At 52.2% G+C, this 18,595-nt stretch overlaps 3 protein-coding genes across 3 annotated transcripts; 2 read left to right on the top strand and 1 right to left on the bottom strand.

The window, feature by feature from the left end:
- Positions 1–215: 215 nt before the first annotated feature.
- Positions 216–13,359, top strand: N7496_006949 (uncharacterized protein; the record flags this gene model as incomplete). The annotated part of the gene is made up of 3 exons (XM_056699878.1): positions 216–498; positions 543–12,850; positions 12,913–13,359. The coding sequence occupies 3 exons, from the start codon at positions 216–218 to the stop codon at positions 13,357–13,359; spliced, it is 13,038 nt and encodes a 4,345-aa protein (XP_056555291.1).
- Positions 13,360–13,900: 541 nt separating this feature from the next.
- Positions 13,901–15,341, bottom strand: N7496_006948 (survival factor 1 family protein; the record flags this gene model as incomplete). Its single annotated transcript, XM_056699877.1, has 5 exons — positions 13,901–13,999; positions 14,071–14,447; positions 14,502–14,926; positions 15,039–15,254; positions 15,322–15,341. 5 exons carry the CDS (start codon positions 15,339–15,341, stop codon positions 13,901–13,903), a joined length of 1,137 nt encoding a protein of 378 aa, XP_056555290.1.
- A 465-nt stretch (positions 15,342–15,806) lies between these two features.
- On the top strand, positions 15,807–16,327 carry N7496_006947 (mitochondrial 54S ribosomal protein uL11m; the record flags this gene model as incomplete). The annotated part of the gene is made up of 2 exons (XM_056699876.1): positions 15,807–15,935; positions 15,995–16,327. The coding sequence occupies 2 exons, from the start codon at positions 15,807–15,809 to the stop codon at positions 16,325–16,327; spliced, it is 462 nt and encodes a 153-aa protein (XP_056555289.1).
- Positions 16,328–18,595: the final 2,268 nt, after the last annotated feature.

Here is an 18,595-nt window from a genome sequence, read left to right as displayed (position 1 = left end):
TAGACCGTGACTGTTTTCTCCGAGAAGTATTTTTAATTTAGATCTATTGCTCATTACCTTCCGAATCCCTCTCGCAGGCTGTTGCCCCGCACTCCGCCTTCTCCGACAAGACGCGAACCCTTGTCAACATTTAATTCTCCCGCTCCGATCGCGCTCCTCCAGTTGCCACTCATCGATGACCCCTACGAGCTCGTTGCAATAGAGTTGGAAATACGATGGAGGTTGCCACACCGGGAGTGTCGAATGGCGTATCCACGCCAGATGCGGCGTCTTCGGTGGACTCTGGTGCGGTCATCCAGTACCTAACGGAAGTGCTCCAGGTGACACTGGGTGCTCTGAAATCCGAGCTGGAGAGCGCCGGGAGCTTGCTCTCGGATGCTAGGTACCATGAGACCGCACAAAGATGCATGCGATTCGCCTCGGAGTCACAAGTTGCGCTCTACGTGCAAAAGGATATTTCGGCGGCAGAGGAAACAAATGGCGATGCTGAAGGCGCAGGTAAGTCTACGAGCTTCCCAGCCGACTCGATTTCCCCGTTCGAGCTAACGAAATGTATGAAGAGCCGATTGTACAGTATTCCTACAACCTGTCCTCCGAGATCTCCTCCACCTCGACTACTGTCGCATCGGTAGCCTTTATCAAACGTCCCGCTCCGATTGATCCTGCTCTCCCGATCGCCTCGCAGATCCAGGTCATGAACCTGCCCGGTCTCGCGTCTCTGAACAATGCCCAGACACAACAGGGAAACTCCATGTCGCCGTATCAGATCTTACACCTGCTACTTCACCATGGACTGAGTCCGTACTTCGAAGCCTACACTCGTAATCAAGAAGCCGCCGCTGGCACGAAATCGAGAACCGATACCGAGGCGAAGACTGGTATTCCTGGCACAAAGAAGAAGTTCGCGGAACTGGAGTTGGGTCTTATGCACTTGCAGCAGAATGTGGAGATTCCTGCATTGAGCCTCCCGCTCCATGAGGTGGTGCAGGCTGCGCTCAAGGAAGCCGAGGCTAGAGGCATCAAACCGACCGTCGAACTGATCCCATCCGCCGTTCTGGATAGCAGTGCATTCACGAACAGCATTCAGAACACGGTGAATGGGTGGATCCGCTCTATTCAAACGATTACGAAGATGTCTCGAGACCCCGACAGCGAGTCAGCCTCCCCAGAGGTGAACTTCTGGCTGTCAATGGAGACTGCGTTGGAGGGAATCGAGAACCAGCTAGCAAGCGAAGGAGTTCGACTGACCATGGATATTCTTCGCCACGCCAAGCGATACCAGCCGACCCTGAGTTTCGTGGCTGATACTGGGCTGAAAGATGCCACCGAGTTGGTCCAGAAGTACAATCAACTGATGCGTGATTTCCCGCTGGACGAGCTCCTGTCTGCCACCTCCCTGCAGAAAGTGCAGGAGTCTCTGGGTTTGATCTTCAACCATCTCAATAAGAAGCTGAAGATCTGTCCGTATCCTATCAAGCGTGCCCTTTCTCTCGTGGAAGCTATATCTGGTGATTTGGACAAGAAGATTCACGATCTGATTCAAGGTCGTGAGATCCTCCACCTGGAGTACCGAGAGTTCCGGTCTTTGATGAAGATCACGCAGGCAATTTGGCGCTCATGGGACGAGAACCTGAAGGAGTTCACTAATGTAGCCCGTGAGTCGACAAGACGCCGAAACGAGAAGTTTATCCCCATCAAGATCAATGCTCGGCATGAAAAGACCCGCGAGCGGCTGAAGTACATTGATACATTCCGCGTCAACCACGAGCAGCTTCAAAAGACCATTATCAATGTTCTTGGACCAAAGAATGCTTCACCTACAGAGACCGGCGCTGGCGTTGACTCTGAGGAGACGGTTATCGTGGAGGAAATCGGCGACGTCGATGCCGTCGAAGAGGTCACCCACGCCTACGATGCTTTGAAGAATGTGGACGTGCTGGATGTCTCGCCAGAAGGATCACGCGCTTGGGAACAGGCCGAGATTGGCTACAGTGAGCGTACCTCTCGGGTTGAAAACTCCATTATTGCTCGCCTGCGTGATCGCCTTGCTACCGCCAAGAATGCCAACGAAATGTTCCGTGTCTTCTCCAAGTTCAACGCTTTGCTTGTCCGCCCGAAGATCCGCGGTGCCATTGGCGAGTATCAGACACAGCTGATTGATAATGTGAAGCGCGATATCTCCGCCCTCCATGAGCGCTTTAAGCAGCAGTATGGCCATTCCGAGGCCCATGCCATGGCCCAATTGCGCGATCTTCCACCAGTCTCCGGTGCGATCATTTGGGCCCGACAGATTGAGCGGCAACTTGATGGTTACATGCGCAAGGTGGAGAACGTCCTTGGCGAGGACTGGCATCTTCACTCCGAAGGCCAGAAGCTCCAAGCGGAGGGTAACCTGTTCCGTAAGAAGCTCGATACCCGTCCTGTCTTTGAGTCTTGGCTCTATGATGTGCAAAGACGGCATATTACCATCTCCGGGCGACTGTTCAATATTGTCCGCAATCGTGCTGCCGGAAACAAGTTGGAGCTCACGGTCAACTTCGACGCTCAAATCATTGCCTTGTTCAAGGAGGTGCGCAACCTCATCTGGCTGAACTTTCAGGTTCCCCATGCTGTTAGTAATATCTCGAAGGAGGCGAAGCGTGTGTATCCATATGCTATTAGTCTGATGGAAAGTGTGCGAACATTGCTTCAAACCTACCGTACAATTGCCTCAATGTCCGACGTCGCGATTCTCCTCAACGGCTACGTGAATGACTCTCAAGCCATGGTGAACAAGGGCATTCCATTGAGATGGGAGTCTTTCGTTCACTCTTACGAGCTCCATGTTAAGCAATCAGCTCTTGCAAATGGTGCCATCGACACTGCCATGCCCAATCGGACCGAGAGCAAGCACGTTCAATTTGTCCGCGAATTCGCTGGCTCCGCATCCGTCCTTCAATCAAAGACCGCAGTTCTGTCGTCCATCAACGAAAGCATCCAGAAATCCATCCACGAGCTCAAGACATGCGCTTACGATGCAGCGGCGTTCAAGCAACGCTTGGACGTTATTCAAGTTGCGGTGGATAAGCTCAACCTCGAGAACTACGTCAACCTCGGGTATTGGGTTTCGGAACTGAATGCCAAGATCGAGACTATTCTCAGTGAACGCCTTCATCGTGCTATTCGCGAGTGGATCAGCACCTTCCAAGAATCTCGTAATGGGCAGACAATTACTCTGCCATCAGGTGAATCCGACGCCGTGACGTACAACCTCTCCTTTCCCGAGCTGTTCCATGAGATTTCCATGAAAAATCAGGTTCTCCACCTCGATCCTCCTTTGCAGTTTGCTCGCGCGAGCTGGTTCTCACAGTTTGACTCCTGGTTGGGGGTCATCTGTAACCTCGAGAAGATCAAGGCCTCTCGGTACCAGATCTCCATCGATGTGCAGACCGTTCGTCAGTCAGAGGCGTGCTTCGCAGACCTCCCCCAGCGCTGCACCGAAGAGCTTAACCAGGTCTATGGTGTTGTTGAGAGCCGGTTGAAGGATGTGTCAGAGTATGTTGACAAGTGGCTACAATTCCAGTCGCTTTGGGACTTGCAATCTGAGCAGGTGTACGATATCCTGGGTGATGATCTGTCTCAGTGGTTGCAACTCCTTCAGGAGATCCGCAAGAGCCGTGCTACTTTCGATACTTCCGAAGTCAGCCGTTCCTTCGGCAATATCCGCATCGACTACGAGCAGGTTCAGACCAAGGTGAACGCCAAGTACGACCAGTGGCAACACGAGATTCTCCTCAAATTCGGAGCCAAGCTCGGAGGCCGTGTTAGAGAGGTCCACTCCGAGATTGCATCTGCCCGCCGTGATCTCGAAGGTCAGACTTTGGAAGCATCGTCTACCGCACATGCCGTCTCCTTCATCACCATTGTTCAGCAATGCAAGCGTAAGACTCGTGTCTGGGAGCCAGAGGTTGATCTCTTCCGTCAGGGTCAAACTACCCTCTCTCGCCAGCGATATGCCTTCCCCAATGACTGGCTCCACGTTGAGAATGTCGATGGTGAATGGACGGCCCTGAATGAGCTGCTTGCCCGCAAGAGCAAGATTGTTCAGGATCAGACTGATGCCCTTCGTGCCAAGATCACTGCTGAGGACCGTGTCATCAGTGACAAGATCGCGGAAGTCATTGCGCAGTGGAATGATGAAAAGCCGGTTTCCGGCACCATTCCTCCCGATGAGGCATCTCGCACTCTGAGCTCCTTCCAGTCACGCCTCGAATCCCTCCAGTCTGAGTTCGAAATGGTCTCCAAGGCCAAGGAAGCACTCGACCTTCCTACCAGCTCCGACTCTTCCCTCCCTGCAATTCTCGAAGAGGTTCAGGACTTCATGTCCGTCTGGGCGGCGCTGTCTACGATTTGGAAGAGCCTGAATGACTTGCGTGAGGGCCTGTGGACTAGTGTGCAACCCAGGAAACTCCGACAGGCTCTTGATGGCCTTATCAAGATGACCAAGGAGATGCCCAGCCGAATGAGACAGTATGCTGCGTTCGAACATATCCAGAATGTCTTGCGTCAGCTGCTGAAGGTCAACTCTCTCCTCTCGGATATGAAGTCGGAGGCCGTCAAAGAACGTCATTGGCAGAAGATCTACAAGTCCCTGAAGCCCGGAAAGCGATTCTCCCTTGTCTCGCTTACTCTGGGTGATGTGTGGGACTTGCAGCTTGCTACTAGTGAGACTGTCATCCGCAATATTATTGCGCAGGCTCAGGGTGAGATGGCATTGGAGGAGTTCTTGAAGTCTGTCCGTGAGACCTGGCAGAACTATTCTCTGGATCTTGTCAACTACCAGAACAAGTGCCGCCTCATTCGTGGATTCGATGATCTCTTTGCTAAGTGCAGCGAGAACTTGAACTCTCTTCAAGCCATGAGGCACTCCCCGTACTACAAGGAATTCGAGGAAGAGGCTACATCATGGGAAGACAAATTGAACCGTGTTCACGTCCTCTTCGATGTTTGGATTGATGTCCAAAGACAGTGGGTCTACTTGGAGGGTGTCTTCACTGGCAATGCTGATATTAAGCACCTCCTTCCTCTCGAGTCAAGCCGTTTCCAGAACATCAACTCCGAGTTCTTTGCTGTTATGAAGAAGGTCTACAAATCGCCATTTGTTCTGGACGTCCTCGCAATCAATGGTGTCCAGAAGTCTCTGGAACGATTGGCTGAGCTCCTCAACAAGATCCAGAAGGCGCTTGGTGAATACCTGGAACGAGAGCGTGTTTCATTCCCTCGCTTCTACTTTGTCGGCGACGAAGATCTGCTGGAGATCATTGGTAACAGCAATGATATCTTCCGCGTGGCCAAGCACTTCAAGAAGATGTTCGCTGGTCTATCAGGTCTTCTGATGGATGATGATAACAACATTGTCGGATTCACGTCCAAGGAGGGTGAAGAAGTCCGCCTCAAGCGCGAGGTCAACCTCATCAAGACGCCCAGGATCAACGATTGGCTTTCCGCGTTGGAGAACAACATGAAGTTGACCCTGGCAGAGCTGCTTGGGGAAGCCGTCGAGCAATTCGAAACCCTTTACCACGGCACTGAGGTGGATCGAACGGCTTTCAATGATTTCCTGGCCAATTACCCGGCCCAGATTGTCGTTCTGGCTAGTCAAGTCGTCTGGACCAATGCAGTCCAGAAGTCTCTGGAAGAGGGCGGTGTGAATCTTCAAGCGTTGTATGACGCTGAGGTCAGAATCCTCGAGCTGCTGGCCGCTACTGTCCTTGGTGAACTGGATGCCATCACTCGCAAGAAGTGCGAACACATGATCACAGAATTCGTGCACCAGCGTGATGCTATTTCCAAACTCATCCAGTTCAACGCCACCACCCCAACACACCATCTGTGGCTGCTGCAGATGCGCTATGTCTACCAGCCAGATGGAGACTTCCTCCAGCGCCTGTATGTGCACATGGCCAATGCCAAGCTGAACTACGGTTTCGAGTACTTGGGTGTTCCTGAACGTCTTGTTCGCACCCCTCTTACCGATCGTTGTTTCCTCACCCTCACCCAAGCGCTTTGCCAACGACTTGGCGGTTCTCCTTATGGACCTGCCGGTACTGGTAAGACCGAGTCTGTTAAGGCTCTTGGTCTGCAACTTGGTCGATTCACCCTTGTTTTCTGCTGTGACGATACATTCGATTTCCAGGCTATGGGCCGTATCTTCCTCGGTATCTGTCAGGTTGGTGCTTGGGGTTGCTTTGACGAGTTCAACCGTTTGGAAGAACGAATTCTCTCTGCCGTTTCTCAGCAAATTCAGAACATTCAAATTGGTCTGCGAAAGGGCGAGGACGAGGAGAAGTCTCAGATTGAGCTTGTTGGACGTCGCTTGGCCGTCAATTCTAACACCGGTATCTTCATCACGATGAATCCTGGATACGCTGGTCGTTCCAACCTGCCTGATAACTTGAAGAAGTTGTTCCGCAGTGTTGCGATGTCAAAGCCCGACAAGGAGCTTATTGCAGAAGTCATGCTGTTCTCCCAGGGTTTCAAGCAAGCTAAGCCTCTTTCCAAGCAAACGGTGCCATTCTTCGACCACTGTGCGTCTCAACTGTCCAAACAAGCGCACTACGACTTTGGTCTTCGTGCCTTGAAGAGTGTTCTCGTTAGCTCTGGTGGTCTCAAGCGAGCTCGTCTTGCCAATTCGGAGGGCGATTTGGGCCCTGATGAAATCATTGAGCCCCAAATTATCGTCCAAAGTTTGCGAGAGACCATTGCTCCTAAGCTCGTGCAAGAAGATGTCGACCGTATGCTCAATATTCAACTACAAGACTTCCCCGGAGTTGAATACGTGCCTGCCAACTACGAAAAGCTCACCCAGGCCATTCGGGACATTGCCAAGGAGCAGCACTTCGTTGACAGTGAGATGTGGATCACCAAGGCCCTGCAACTATACCAGATTCAGAGCATCCACCATGGTGTCATGATGGTTGGTAAATCGGGATCCGGTAAATCGGCCGCTTGGAAGATCCTACTGCAGGCTATGCAACGCATTGAAGGTGTCGAAGGCGTCTCACACATCATTGACTCCAAGGTCATGTCCAAGGAAGCCCTCTATGGTAACCTCGACAGCACTACCCGTGAATGGACTGACGGTCTCTTCACTGGTATCCTGAGAAAGATCGTAGACAATCTTCGTGGAGAGGACAGTAAGCGTCACTGGATTGTATTTGACGGCGATGTCGACCCGGAGTGGGTTGAGAACTTGAACAGTGTTTTGGATGACAACAAGCTGCTTACACTGCCCAACGGTGAACGTCTCAACCTACCTCCTAACGTGCGCGTCATGTTCGAGGTTGAGACTTTGAAGTATGCCACTTTGGCCACTGTCAGTCGTTGCGGTATGGTCTGGTTCAATGCCGACACCGTCACTCCTTCCATGATGATCAGCAACTACGTGGAAGGCTTGAAGACCAAGACCTTCGAGGACCTGGATGACGACAGCGTCCCTGCTGGAACGTCCGCCGCCAAAACCCAGGATACCCAGGAAATGCTTTCCACTGTTCTTAAGCAGCACCTGGAGACCGATGACCTGGTTCTCAAGGCGCTCGAGGAGGCAAAGAAGTACAACCACATCATGGACTTCACTGATATCCGTGGCCTTAATACCATGTTCAGCTTGCTAAACAAGGCTTGCCGCAACGTCCTGGAGTACAATATCCAACACGTCGATTTCCCACTAGACTCGGAGCAAATCGAGTCCTATATCTCCAAGAAGCTTCTGCTTACTCTCGTCTGGTCCTTCACCGGTGACTGTCCACTTACCGACCGCAAGGCCTTCGGCCAGTACGTGGCTGGAATGACGACCATTGACCTTCCGCCAGATGGTGAATCGTCGCTCATTGACTACGATGTCACTCTTCCAAAATCGGAATGGGCCAGCTGGCAGTCACAGGTTCCTACAATTGACATCAACACTCACTCGATCACCCAGACGGACGTCATCATCCCTACCGTGGATACCGTTCGCCATGAGGACGTTCTGTACTCCTGGCTTGCCGAGCACAAACCCCTCCTGCTGTGCGGTCCTCCTGGATCTGGTAAAACCATGACGCTGTTTGCCGCGCTGAGAAAACTGCCAAACATGGAGGTCGTTGGCCTCAACTTCTCCAGCGCTACCACCCCGGATCTTCTGATCAAGACCTTCGAGCAGTATTGTGAATACAAGAAGACACTCAATGGTGTGGTCATGTCACCCAACCAGATTGGTCGTTGGCTCGTCATCTTCTGCGACGAGATCAACTTGCCCGCCCCCGATCACTACGGCACTCAGCGAGCCATTTCCTTCCTACGCCAGCTTGTGGAACAGAATGGCTTCTGGCGCACCTCCGATAAGACCTGGGTCAGCCTTGATCGTATTCAGTTTGTGGGTGCCTGTAACCCACCGACCGATGCCGGCCGTACGCCAATGGGCGATCGATTCTTGCGTCATGCTCCTCTCATCATGGTCGACTACCCCGGTGAGATCTCGCTTAACCAGATCTACGGTACCTTCAACTCCGCGGTTCTCAAGATCCTGCCACTGCTCCGCGGATACTCCGAGGCCCTTACGAAGGCCATGGTCCAGTTCTACCTGGAGTCACAAACTAGGTTCACGCCAAAGATTCAACCTCATTACGTCTACTCTCCTCGTGAGCTGACTCGTTGGGTTCGTGGTGTCTACGAGGCTATCAAGCCACTCGAGACTCTGCCGATTGAGGGTCTTGTGAGAATCTGGGCCCATGAAGCCCTGCGCCTGTTCCAGGATCGTTTGGTCGCGGAGGACGAGCGAGCTTGGACTGCAGATGCCGTTCGCCGCATTGCGCTGGAGCATTTCCCTACCATTGACCAAGATGAGGCTTTGAAGGGTCCTATCCTGTTCTCCAACTGGTTATCCAAGCACTACGTGCCCGTGGAGCAGGAGCGTCTTCGCGACTTCGTCAAGGCTCGTCTCAAGACATTCTGCGAGGAAGAGGTCGATGTTCCATTGGTGCTGTTCAACGATGTCCTGGAGCACGCCCTTCGCATTGATAGAGTGTTCCGCCAACCTCAAGGTCATCTTATTCTCATCGGTGTAAGCGGAAGTGGAAAGACGACACTCTCCCGCTTTGTTGCCTGGATGAACGGTCTGAATGTCTTCCAGATCAAGGTGCACGGAAAATATTCGTCGGAAGACTTCGATGATGATCTCCGGAGCGTTCTTCGCCGGGCTGGTTGCAAGGGCGAGAAGATTTGTTTCATTATGGATGAAGCCAACGTTCTTGACTCCGGTTTCTTGGAACGTATGAACACCTTGCTTGCCAACGCCGAGGTGCCTGGTCTCTTTGAGGGTGATGAATTCTCCTCGCTGATGACCGCCTGTAAAGAGGGTGCTCAGCGCCAAGGCCTTATTCTGGACTCTCAGGAGGAGCTCTACAAGTGGTTCACTCAGCAAATCGTCAAGAACCTGCACGTGGTCTTCACGATGAACCCTCCCGAGGAGGGACTGTCTTCTAAGGCGGCCACCAGTCCTGCTTTGTTCAATCGTTGTGTGCTTAACTGGATGGGTGACTGGTCCGATCAAGCCTTGTTCCAGGTCGGCTCTGAACTCACTCAGTCCGTCGATCTGGATAAGCCCAACTTCGTTTCTCCTGACAGTATTCCCGTCGCCTACCGCGAATTGTCTCTTCCCGCTTCGCACAGAGACACTGTTGTCAATTCTATGGTGTTTATCCACCACTCTTTGCACCGGTTCAACCAGCGCCTGCAGAAGCAGCAAGGCCGGTCTACTTTCCTCACTCCTCGCCATTATCTGGACTTTGTCGCTCAGTATGTCAAGCTGTTCAATGAGAAGCGAGAGGACCTCGAGGAGCAACAGCGACACTTGAATGTCGGTCTCGAGAAGCTTCGCGACACCGTCGACAAGGTTAGCGACTTGCGGGCTAGCTTGGCCCAGAAAAAGACACAGCTGGAGAAGAAGGATACAGAAGCCAATGAGAAGTTGCAACGCATGGTTGCTGATCAGCAAGAAGCAGAGCAGCGGAAGCAAGTTTCGTTAGAGGTGCAGCAAGCTTTGGAGAAGCAGGAGAAGGAAGTAGCAACGAGAAAGGAGGTTGTATTGAACGATTTGGCTCGCGCTGAACCTGCAGTTTTGGAAGCTCAGAAGAGTGTCAGCAACATCAAGCGTCAACACCTGACTGAGGTCCGTTCCATGGGTAACCCACCAGCCAGCGTTCGTCTTGCCCTTGAAGCCGTGTGCACGCTTCTTGGCCATAAGGTCGATAGCTGGAAGACGATCCAAGGTATCATTCGCCGAGAGGATTTCATTGCCAGCATTGTCAACTATGACAATGAACGCCACATGACGCGCAACCACCGTGTCAAGATGCAGAATGAGTTCCTGTCCAAGGAAGACTTCACCTACGAGCGAGTGAACCGTGCCAGTAAGGCGTGCGGTCCCTTGGTTCAATGGGTTGAGGCTCAAGTCAACTATTCGGCCATCCTGGATCGCGTTGGACCCCTTCGCGAGGAGGTCGACCAACTTGAGGAGCAGGCTCTGCAAACCAAGGCTGAGGCACAGGCTATTGAGAACACCATTCAGGGCCTGGAGAGCAGTATCGCCACCTACAAGGCAGAGTATGCTGCGTTGATCAGCGAGACTCAAGCAATCAAGACCGAGATGTCCCGAGTCCAATTCAAGGTTGATCGCAGTGTCCGTCTGCTTGACAGTCTGGCCTCTGAACGTGAGCGTTGGGAAGAGGGCAGCAAGTCTTTCGAGACTCAAATCAGTACCCTGGTCGGCGACGTGCTCATCGCTGCTGCTTTCCTTGCCTATGCTGGTCTTTATGATCAGCAGTTCCGTAAGGCGATGATCGATGACTGGGTTCACCAGCTTGCTCAGTCTGGCATCAACTTCAAGCCCCACAACCCGATTACGGAATATCTCTCCAATGCCGACGAGCGTCTTACCTGGCAAGCAAACTCTCTCCCTGTTGACGATCTCTGCACGGAGAACGCCATTATCTTGAAGCGTTTCAACAGATACCCTCTGATTGTCGACCCATCCGGTCGCGTCACCGAATTCCTGCAGAAGGAGAGCAAGGATCGCAAGCTCACTGTCACAAGCTTCTTGGACGACTCCTTCGTCAAACAATTGGAGAGTGCGCTGCGTTTCGGTAACCCTATTCTCATTCAGGACGCAGAGCATTTGGACCCGATTCTCAACCACGTCCTCAACAAGGAGTACCAGAAGACCGGCGGTCGTGTTCTTATCCAGCTCGGCAAGCAAGAGATCGATTTCTCTCCCTCGTTCAGACTGTTCCTTTCGACCAGAGATCCTTCTGCACAATTCCCACCGGACGTTTGCAGTCGGACCACCTTTGTCAACTTCACGGTCACCCAAAGCAGTTTGCAGACCCAGTCGCTTAATGATGTCCTCAAGTTCGAGCGCCCCGATGTGGACGAACGCCGTAACAACCTTGTCAAGATGCAAGGCGAGTTCAAGGTCCACCTTCGACAGCTTGAGAAGCGCCTGCTGCAGGCCCTGAACGAGTCTCGTGGTAACATTCTTGACGATGACAACGTCATCGAGACCCTCGAGACTCTCAAGAAGGAGGCTGCTGAAATCTCAAAGAAGATGTCTGAGACGGAGGGTGTCATGTCTGAAGTGGAGAGCATCACCCACCAGTACAGCAGTATTGCCAGGGCATGCAGTGCCGTTTTCGCAGTCCTGGAGCAGTTGCATCACATCAACCACTTCTACCAGTTCTCGCTTCAGTACTTTGTTGATATCTTCAATGCCGTACTCTATCAGAACAAGCGACTTGCCCAGGAGAAGGACCATGCCGCTCGTGTGCAGATCATCATTCAGGATCTATTCATTACCACTTACCAGCGAACCTCGCTGGGTCTTGTCCAGAAGGACCGCATTACATTGGCGATCCTCCTTGCTCAGGCCACTCCTTTCCCGATGGATAGAGCCATTCTGGACCGCATTTTGGATGAGTCTGTCGAGGATACCGATCTGTCAACCGCCTCTGACGCTCGTGAGGAGGTTATGAGCAAGCTTCTCAATATCTCGCTCTTCAAGGAATTCGTCACCGAGGTGCCCCAGGAGCAGTGGGATCGCTTCTTCACCGAGGAAATCGCAGAGAACGCCGTTCCAGTCGTCTGGAAAGAGGACACCCCCAAGCTTGATCAGCTACTTCGTTCCTTGCTACTTGTCAAGCTCTGCCGCATGGATCGCTTTGTTCCGACTGCTGAGCGCTTCGTCGAGGCTGTGTTCGGTCGTGAACTCTACGAGGGTAGCAGCGATCTCAAGGATGTGGTTGACCAGGTCACTGCGACAACCCCGATCTCTCTCAGCTCCAGCCCTGGCTTCGACGCTAGTTACAAGGTCGACGCCCTGGTTGAACGCACTCATGCTACTTGCGCCAATATTGCCATGGGTTCGAATGAAGGTCTCGAGAGCGCTGACAAGGCGATCAGCAATGCTGCCGCAACGGGCAACTGGGTGCTTGTCAAGAACGTCCACCTGGCGCCATCATGGCTCCAGAGTCTGGAAAAGAGACTGGATTCTCTCAAGCCTCACAAGGAGTTCCGACTCTTCCTGTCCATGGAATCCAGCCCCAAGATCCCAGTCAACCTCATCCGTGCCTCTCGCGTGTTGATGTACGAGCAACCTGCCGGTGTTCGTGCCAACATGAAGGACTCTCTATCTTCGTTGACCACTCGTGCCAGCAAGGCCCCCGTCGAGAAGGCGCGTGTCTACCTTCTTCTTTGCTTCCTCCACGCTGTGGTTCAAGAACGTCTTCGCTACGCACCAAACCTTGGATGGAAGGGCTTCTGGGAGTTCAATGACAGCGACGTAAGTGACCCTCTCACAGTTATCAATCTAGCCATCACAATATACTAACAGATCTCATGCAGTACGAATGCTCCGCCCACATCATTGACCACTGGGTCAACACAGTGGCTCAAGGCCGTTCCAACGTTGCACCCCAGAAACTCCCCTGGGAGATGATCCGCACTCTGATCACAGAGATGTACGGTGGCAAGATAGACGACGCCGGCGACTTCCAGCAACTAGACGGCCTGGTCAAGGACTTCCTCACGCCCGCCGCCTTCGAAGACGAGCACAAGCTTGTTTCGGGTGTTGAGAACGACGAACTCGTTACTTTGCCTTCCGGCACCAGCATCCGCGACTTCATCAGCTGGGTCAACAATCTCCCCGAGCGCGAGCCGCCTACCTACCTGGGTCTTCCGGCCAACGCAGAAAAGCTGCTGCTTGTTGGCCATGGCCGCAAGATGATCTCAGACTTGTCTCGCATTACTACGCTGCTGGATGAAGGCGAGCAGCTGATGGTTGACAACTAGTCTTTTCTTTCTTTTATTTGTTTTTCATATTGAGATTTTGTCCTCGATTTGGCGTTGAGGTAGATTACCTCTAGAATTGGGGTCGGCGAGAAGATGATCGGTTTCATACCCCAAGACCACCGGCGGATATTTTGTTTCTTTTGTGTTTGTTTCTGGTGTACATCTTCTCAGATCTATGGTTGTCTTTCGTTGTACAGCTTTTTGTTTCATATTTCTACTAAGACTTCAAATCTTGTCGTTCCTACACAATATTTTCTACAATCACCCTTTCTCCCTTGTATTATTTACTCTCTTTAAAGTAGAGTTCGCTTTACCCGGACTGTTTCTCAAATGTAACATAACGAGTGCATTTCTCATAATTTAGAGAGGAATATGGTCAATAGCATTAAGTATCCAGTATACAATCTGTAAGATATCTGGCACGTATCAGACGAGTCTATAGTGACTGCCGAACACATCATGTAGAGTTACTTCAAAAACAAAACGCCAACGAGGTGATGGTTCCTATGTACGGAGGAGAGAAGAACTCGCATCACCACGTTTAGGAGATGAAGGTCGACTCTGAGAACATGGTTCCCTCCTCCTCGATCTCAGTCTCGCCAACCTTGACCTTGAGCTTCAGCTTCTCCTGAGGAGAGAACTGTGGGGTCTGGTTAGCATCAAAGCCAGGGGTAGATTAAAAATGTGGGGTAAGGTGGGGGTTGTACATACCTGGAAGATGTATGGGCGGGTACCAGCAACGCTGCCAGCAATGGTCTTGATGAAGCCAGGGACCTCTCCCATAACGTCAACACGATCCTGTCGCTTGCCGAGCGGGCCGTCGACCACGGCGGTGAAGTCCTGACCGTCGGCGGTCTTGCCGGCCCACTCCCACTTGATGGAGGTGGGCTCCGGCCAGTCACTCTCGGGGTCTTGTGCGGACGCGGTGTGAGTTACAGAGTTGCTAGCACCGGCGTAAACGATCTCTCCATCCTTCAGGACACCGCCGACGTTGACCTTGGTCGAGCCATAAGAGGGGGGAGTGGTGAACTCCATCATGACGGCGGAGAAGGTGGGGGTCTGGAAGTTGATGAAGTTCCAGCGGGCAGCTAGATATATACGTTAGTTTCCTGGATTTTTAACAACAACTGTATAGCTCCTACCAGCGTGGTGTGGCTTCATGCCCTGCAGAGCTCCGATGAAGACTCCACGGCCGGTCAGGTCGTAGGTCTTCTCCTTGGTGGTAAGGGTACCCTCGACGGCACAGCGGGGCCAGAAACCGTGGTACATGGAGCCCCAGGGGTTCTTGGGGTCGGTGCCAAAGTATGAGGTGCCGTCCTTGCCGGCAACGAAGCCCGGGGCCTTGCGGGTAAACTTGATGTCGACAATGCTGTCAGCGTTGACGGTGGACTTGATGTGGTAGGCGTCGCCTTCCTCGTTCAGGGTGAGAGTCAGGTTATCAGCGCCGAAGGAGTGCATCTGCTCGTCGAACATGCAGTTGGAGAGCGCATCGGTGTGCCAGACATGGGGCTTATCACCCTTGAGGTTGAAGATCTTGGTGTTGAAGTGCGCAGTGGTGTGGATACCCCTATAGATCCGCAAGAGCCGCAAGGCACATCGTCAGTTATTTGTCATATGGGACCAAGAGATCGAATGAATCCGATGTGATCCGTCCAATGTAAAATAAGGGTTATGCTCACGCAATGTTGCTGTAGATGACCTGGACCATGAACAGGTTTCCGTCGTCGGCCATGATGTAGAAGGTCTGAGTCTCGACATTGGTGTACTGGTAGGCCTTCCAGCGCAACTGGTCCTTGGACAGGACAGTGTAAGGCGTCTCGCTGGCCTGCTGAGCGACCGACTGGATGGCCTCGGGGCCATAGATGGGCTCTTGCGTGCCGACGGCCGCAGAGAGACTGCCCGCCATGCGTTTGGGTCAGTCACCATCCCCCACCACACAACATCATAGAGAGAATAACTTACGTAGATTTCAGCCAGTTCATGATTAAGGTATCGTAATGCGCAACCACGTCAAGGAAGTTCTGGAAGCGATTCACGCAAATTAGAAAAAAAAATAAAAGGGAAAGGGGAGGTGAAGAGGAGAAGGGAGATCGACACGCGGGGCGAGTCTAGTTCGGATACGAATGGCAAGCCGGCGATCCGATTTGAGACGAACCACGCAAGGACCGGATCTGCGCGGTCAAACAAAGATCGAGTTGGTCTGATAGGAAAGCACCGATTGATGAAAAAAAGATCGAGACTTGGAGCTTCGAGCTTTGAAAGAAAGAAGGGACGATGACGTTCGGCGGTCTTCAGCTGTTTCGCTTGGCGCCCGAGCCAATCAGCAGCCGCGCCAGGAAAATCTGCCCGTCTTCAGCGCGGCTTCACTTTTGGTCCGCTTCGGTGCTTTTTGGTGATTCCTGTCCCTCCTGTTTCCTCTCCAACAACACACTTCCACATCCTTCACCATGGCCAGGAACGCTTTGCAAAAGGACCAATTCGTCAAGCTCATCGTCGGCGCTGGCCAGGCCAGCCCCAGTCCTCCTGTCGGTCCGGCGCTGGGTAGCAAGGGTGTCAAGAGCATGGACTTTTGCAAGGTGAGCTCCGACTTCTTCTCTGAATATCTCTAGATCTCAACTAACATCTCGAATCAAAGGAATTCAATGCCCGCACTGCCCACATCAACGTCGGTGTCCCTATTCCCGCGCGCGTCACCGTCCGCCCCGACCGCTCCTTTTTCTTCGACCTCCGCACGCCGACTACTACCTACCTCCTCCTGAATGCTGCCAATGTCGAGCCTCGCAAGAACCGTCTGCGCGGAGCCATGAACCCCGGCCATGAGATCTGCGGCAAGATCTCGCTCAAGCACGTCTACGAAATTGCCAAGATCAAGCACAGCGAGACGCGGCTATCGGGATTGAGTCTGCAGGGATTGTGCAAGAGTGTTATTGCGCAAGCCAAGTCGATTGGTATCCAGGTTGTTCCTTGAGAGATTACTCGATAGGCCTCGGTGTTGATTTTTCTTCTCTTTCCTGTATCACTACGATCGCATTCAGCGCCGGTGGTTTGCGAGCGACCGGTCGCTGGCCACTTGTCAGTTGGGTATACCTTGGGCAGAGACCACTTCATTAGCCGGATGATCTTTTGTGCGATATACTTCTCATGTGTTTGAGGTTTTTTTAAGGCGTTTATCTGCGGAGAGGCGAGATGGGGGCGCCTCTTCTTGCTTGTATTATACACTCCATACTCCAATACTCCAATATTCCAGATTGTCCTGAATTCAGTTATCCCAATGCATGCTGTTTGAGCCGTGTATATCTTTCTGATCCAAGGGGAAACAATAGAAAGTCAAATTGGGAATGGCGCATGACACGACGTTGTAGCTATTTGGATAGAGATTCGGGACCGGCCTGCAGGAATGGTCATCTGAGCACATTCATATACTACCTTTTGGTCGATCTTTCATGTACTACAACATGGAAGACATCCAGCCTCTCAGGCTTGGCCGAGTTAGATCTAGAGATCCATCCCTAATGCTAATATACACGATGGAATGCAATCAAATCTGCTCGGTGTAGTCTAGGCCATTGCAATGTGCCACACTTGCCATAGTGCATTCCATGTATTCGACCATTGTCTCAGATTAAGAAGCGATTTCAGCAATGAAGAATTGACCACTATATCGAAATGGATGCTAAAATAGGTATGCTATCTGTCGCTAGTAGTCGTCTATGTTCACGAGGCTGATTAGATTGTGCCTGCTTCACATGATCCGGTTAGACTATCTAGTATGTACATTCCTGTACAGACACAACATGGACCAGTCGAAGGGAAGAGGATAGCCTTTTTATTTGGAATCCAGCTAGCTTGGCGAGTATGAGGGCCAAGAGGATAGGCAACACGGGGTCGATCAAACAGCCTTGGCAAGTATGAAGTTGGCCATGGGAGGCCCAGTCTAGACGTGATGTTTCGAGATGGGTGGGTGACGTGGTTATATACATATGGAGGCTACAGGCTTGGTGAAACAGTTCTATAATTATTCAGATCGAAGAACTGTCCCTGGGGCACAGCATGGGGAAGATCCCCGTGGAGAAGAAGCGCCCACTTGTATGGTCCGTGGGAGGGGGAGCCACGCTTATGCTGTCCCACTATCCACTACGCCTCTCCGCCCGCCAACATGCCTGTTTATACGGGGTATAAAAAGGCTAAAAGTGGACAGAGTAGCGGCAGAATTATGTAGTACAAACCCCCTCCCCCTCTCCTCTCCATCTGACCTTTTCCGAGTGGGAGGCCAATCAGGAACTCCTTGAGGAGGAGTAACGAGTACCAGCAGCTGAACCTGTTGATGCACTGATGCAGGCCGCAAGCAGGGAATAGCCAGGGGGCTAGCCGGTTTGGGCAAAATTCCAGACTTCCGGAAGAATTGATCGTAATGATCGAAGGGGGATCCCTGGCCAGTGCATGGGCCGAGAGATTGGCACATTAGCAACGTTAGCACATGCCACAGCGAGGGTCGTGAGTGGTGGCAGCCGCAATAAGCGATGATTATCTCTGGATCGGGGGTGTTCGGTGTACTCGAGTACTACTACCACTACTACTGCTCAGAGTATGTAGTACTGTACTCCGTACAGCTAAAGAAGTCTGTCACTGCTGATGTCCCTATAATCATCATGAGTATCATAATTAAATAATCATCGTCAAATCCGTATTTCGCGCAAGCCCGGGAAGCCGGCACGAGGAGCTAGGGTGACCTTCACGAGGGGTCATCGACATCGACATCATAGGCCACGCCCTCCGAGCTTGTTCCCAGCTCCGCGGACTTCCGAGTTGACTCAGGTTGTAGGAGAAGGAGTGTAGAATAGGAATTCAAAATAGTAGAGTAAAGAAGAATAGTTGTTTCATCACTTGAAGATAAACTAGAGAGAAACACCCAGCAGTGACTGGTATGAGGGGAAGTTCGTGACGCTTCTTTACCCCCACTCTCTCTCTCTCGTTGGCCTCAGCCCTCAGGCCCAGACTTCCTCCAACTACGACGAACTAACCTTTCCGGCACTTCCAACCCTCCAAATCCTCCTCCCCTCTTCTCTCTCTCCCTCCTCTCCTCTCCTCTTCCTCCCGTATATCCCTCCTTCTTCACCTTTTCCCCGTGGTCTCTTCCCTCGAGGAAAAACTTCACTCCCCGCTTCGTCCCGTTGCACTCGCACGGGCTTATCGCACGGATTCGGCGCCGAAAAGTTTAAGGGAAAAGATTTGCCTC

This window comes from Penicillium cataractarum (assembly GCF_028827025.1).
Source record: "Penicillium cataractarum strain IBT 29864 chromosome Unknown utg000005l, whole genome shotgun sequence".
NCBI classification, from domain to species: domain Eukaryota; kingdom Fungi; phylum Ascomycota; class Eurotiomycetes; order Eurotiales; family Aspergillaceae; genus Penicillium; species Penicillium cataractarum.
This window is presented reverse-complemented; position numbering and strand designations above follow the sequence as displayed.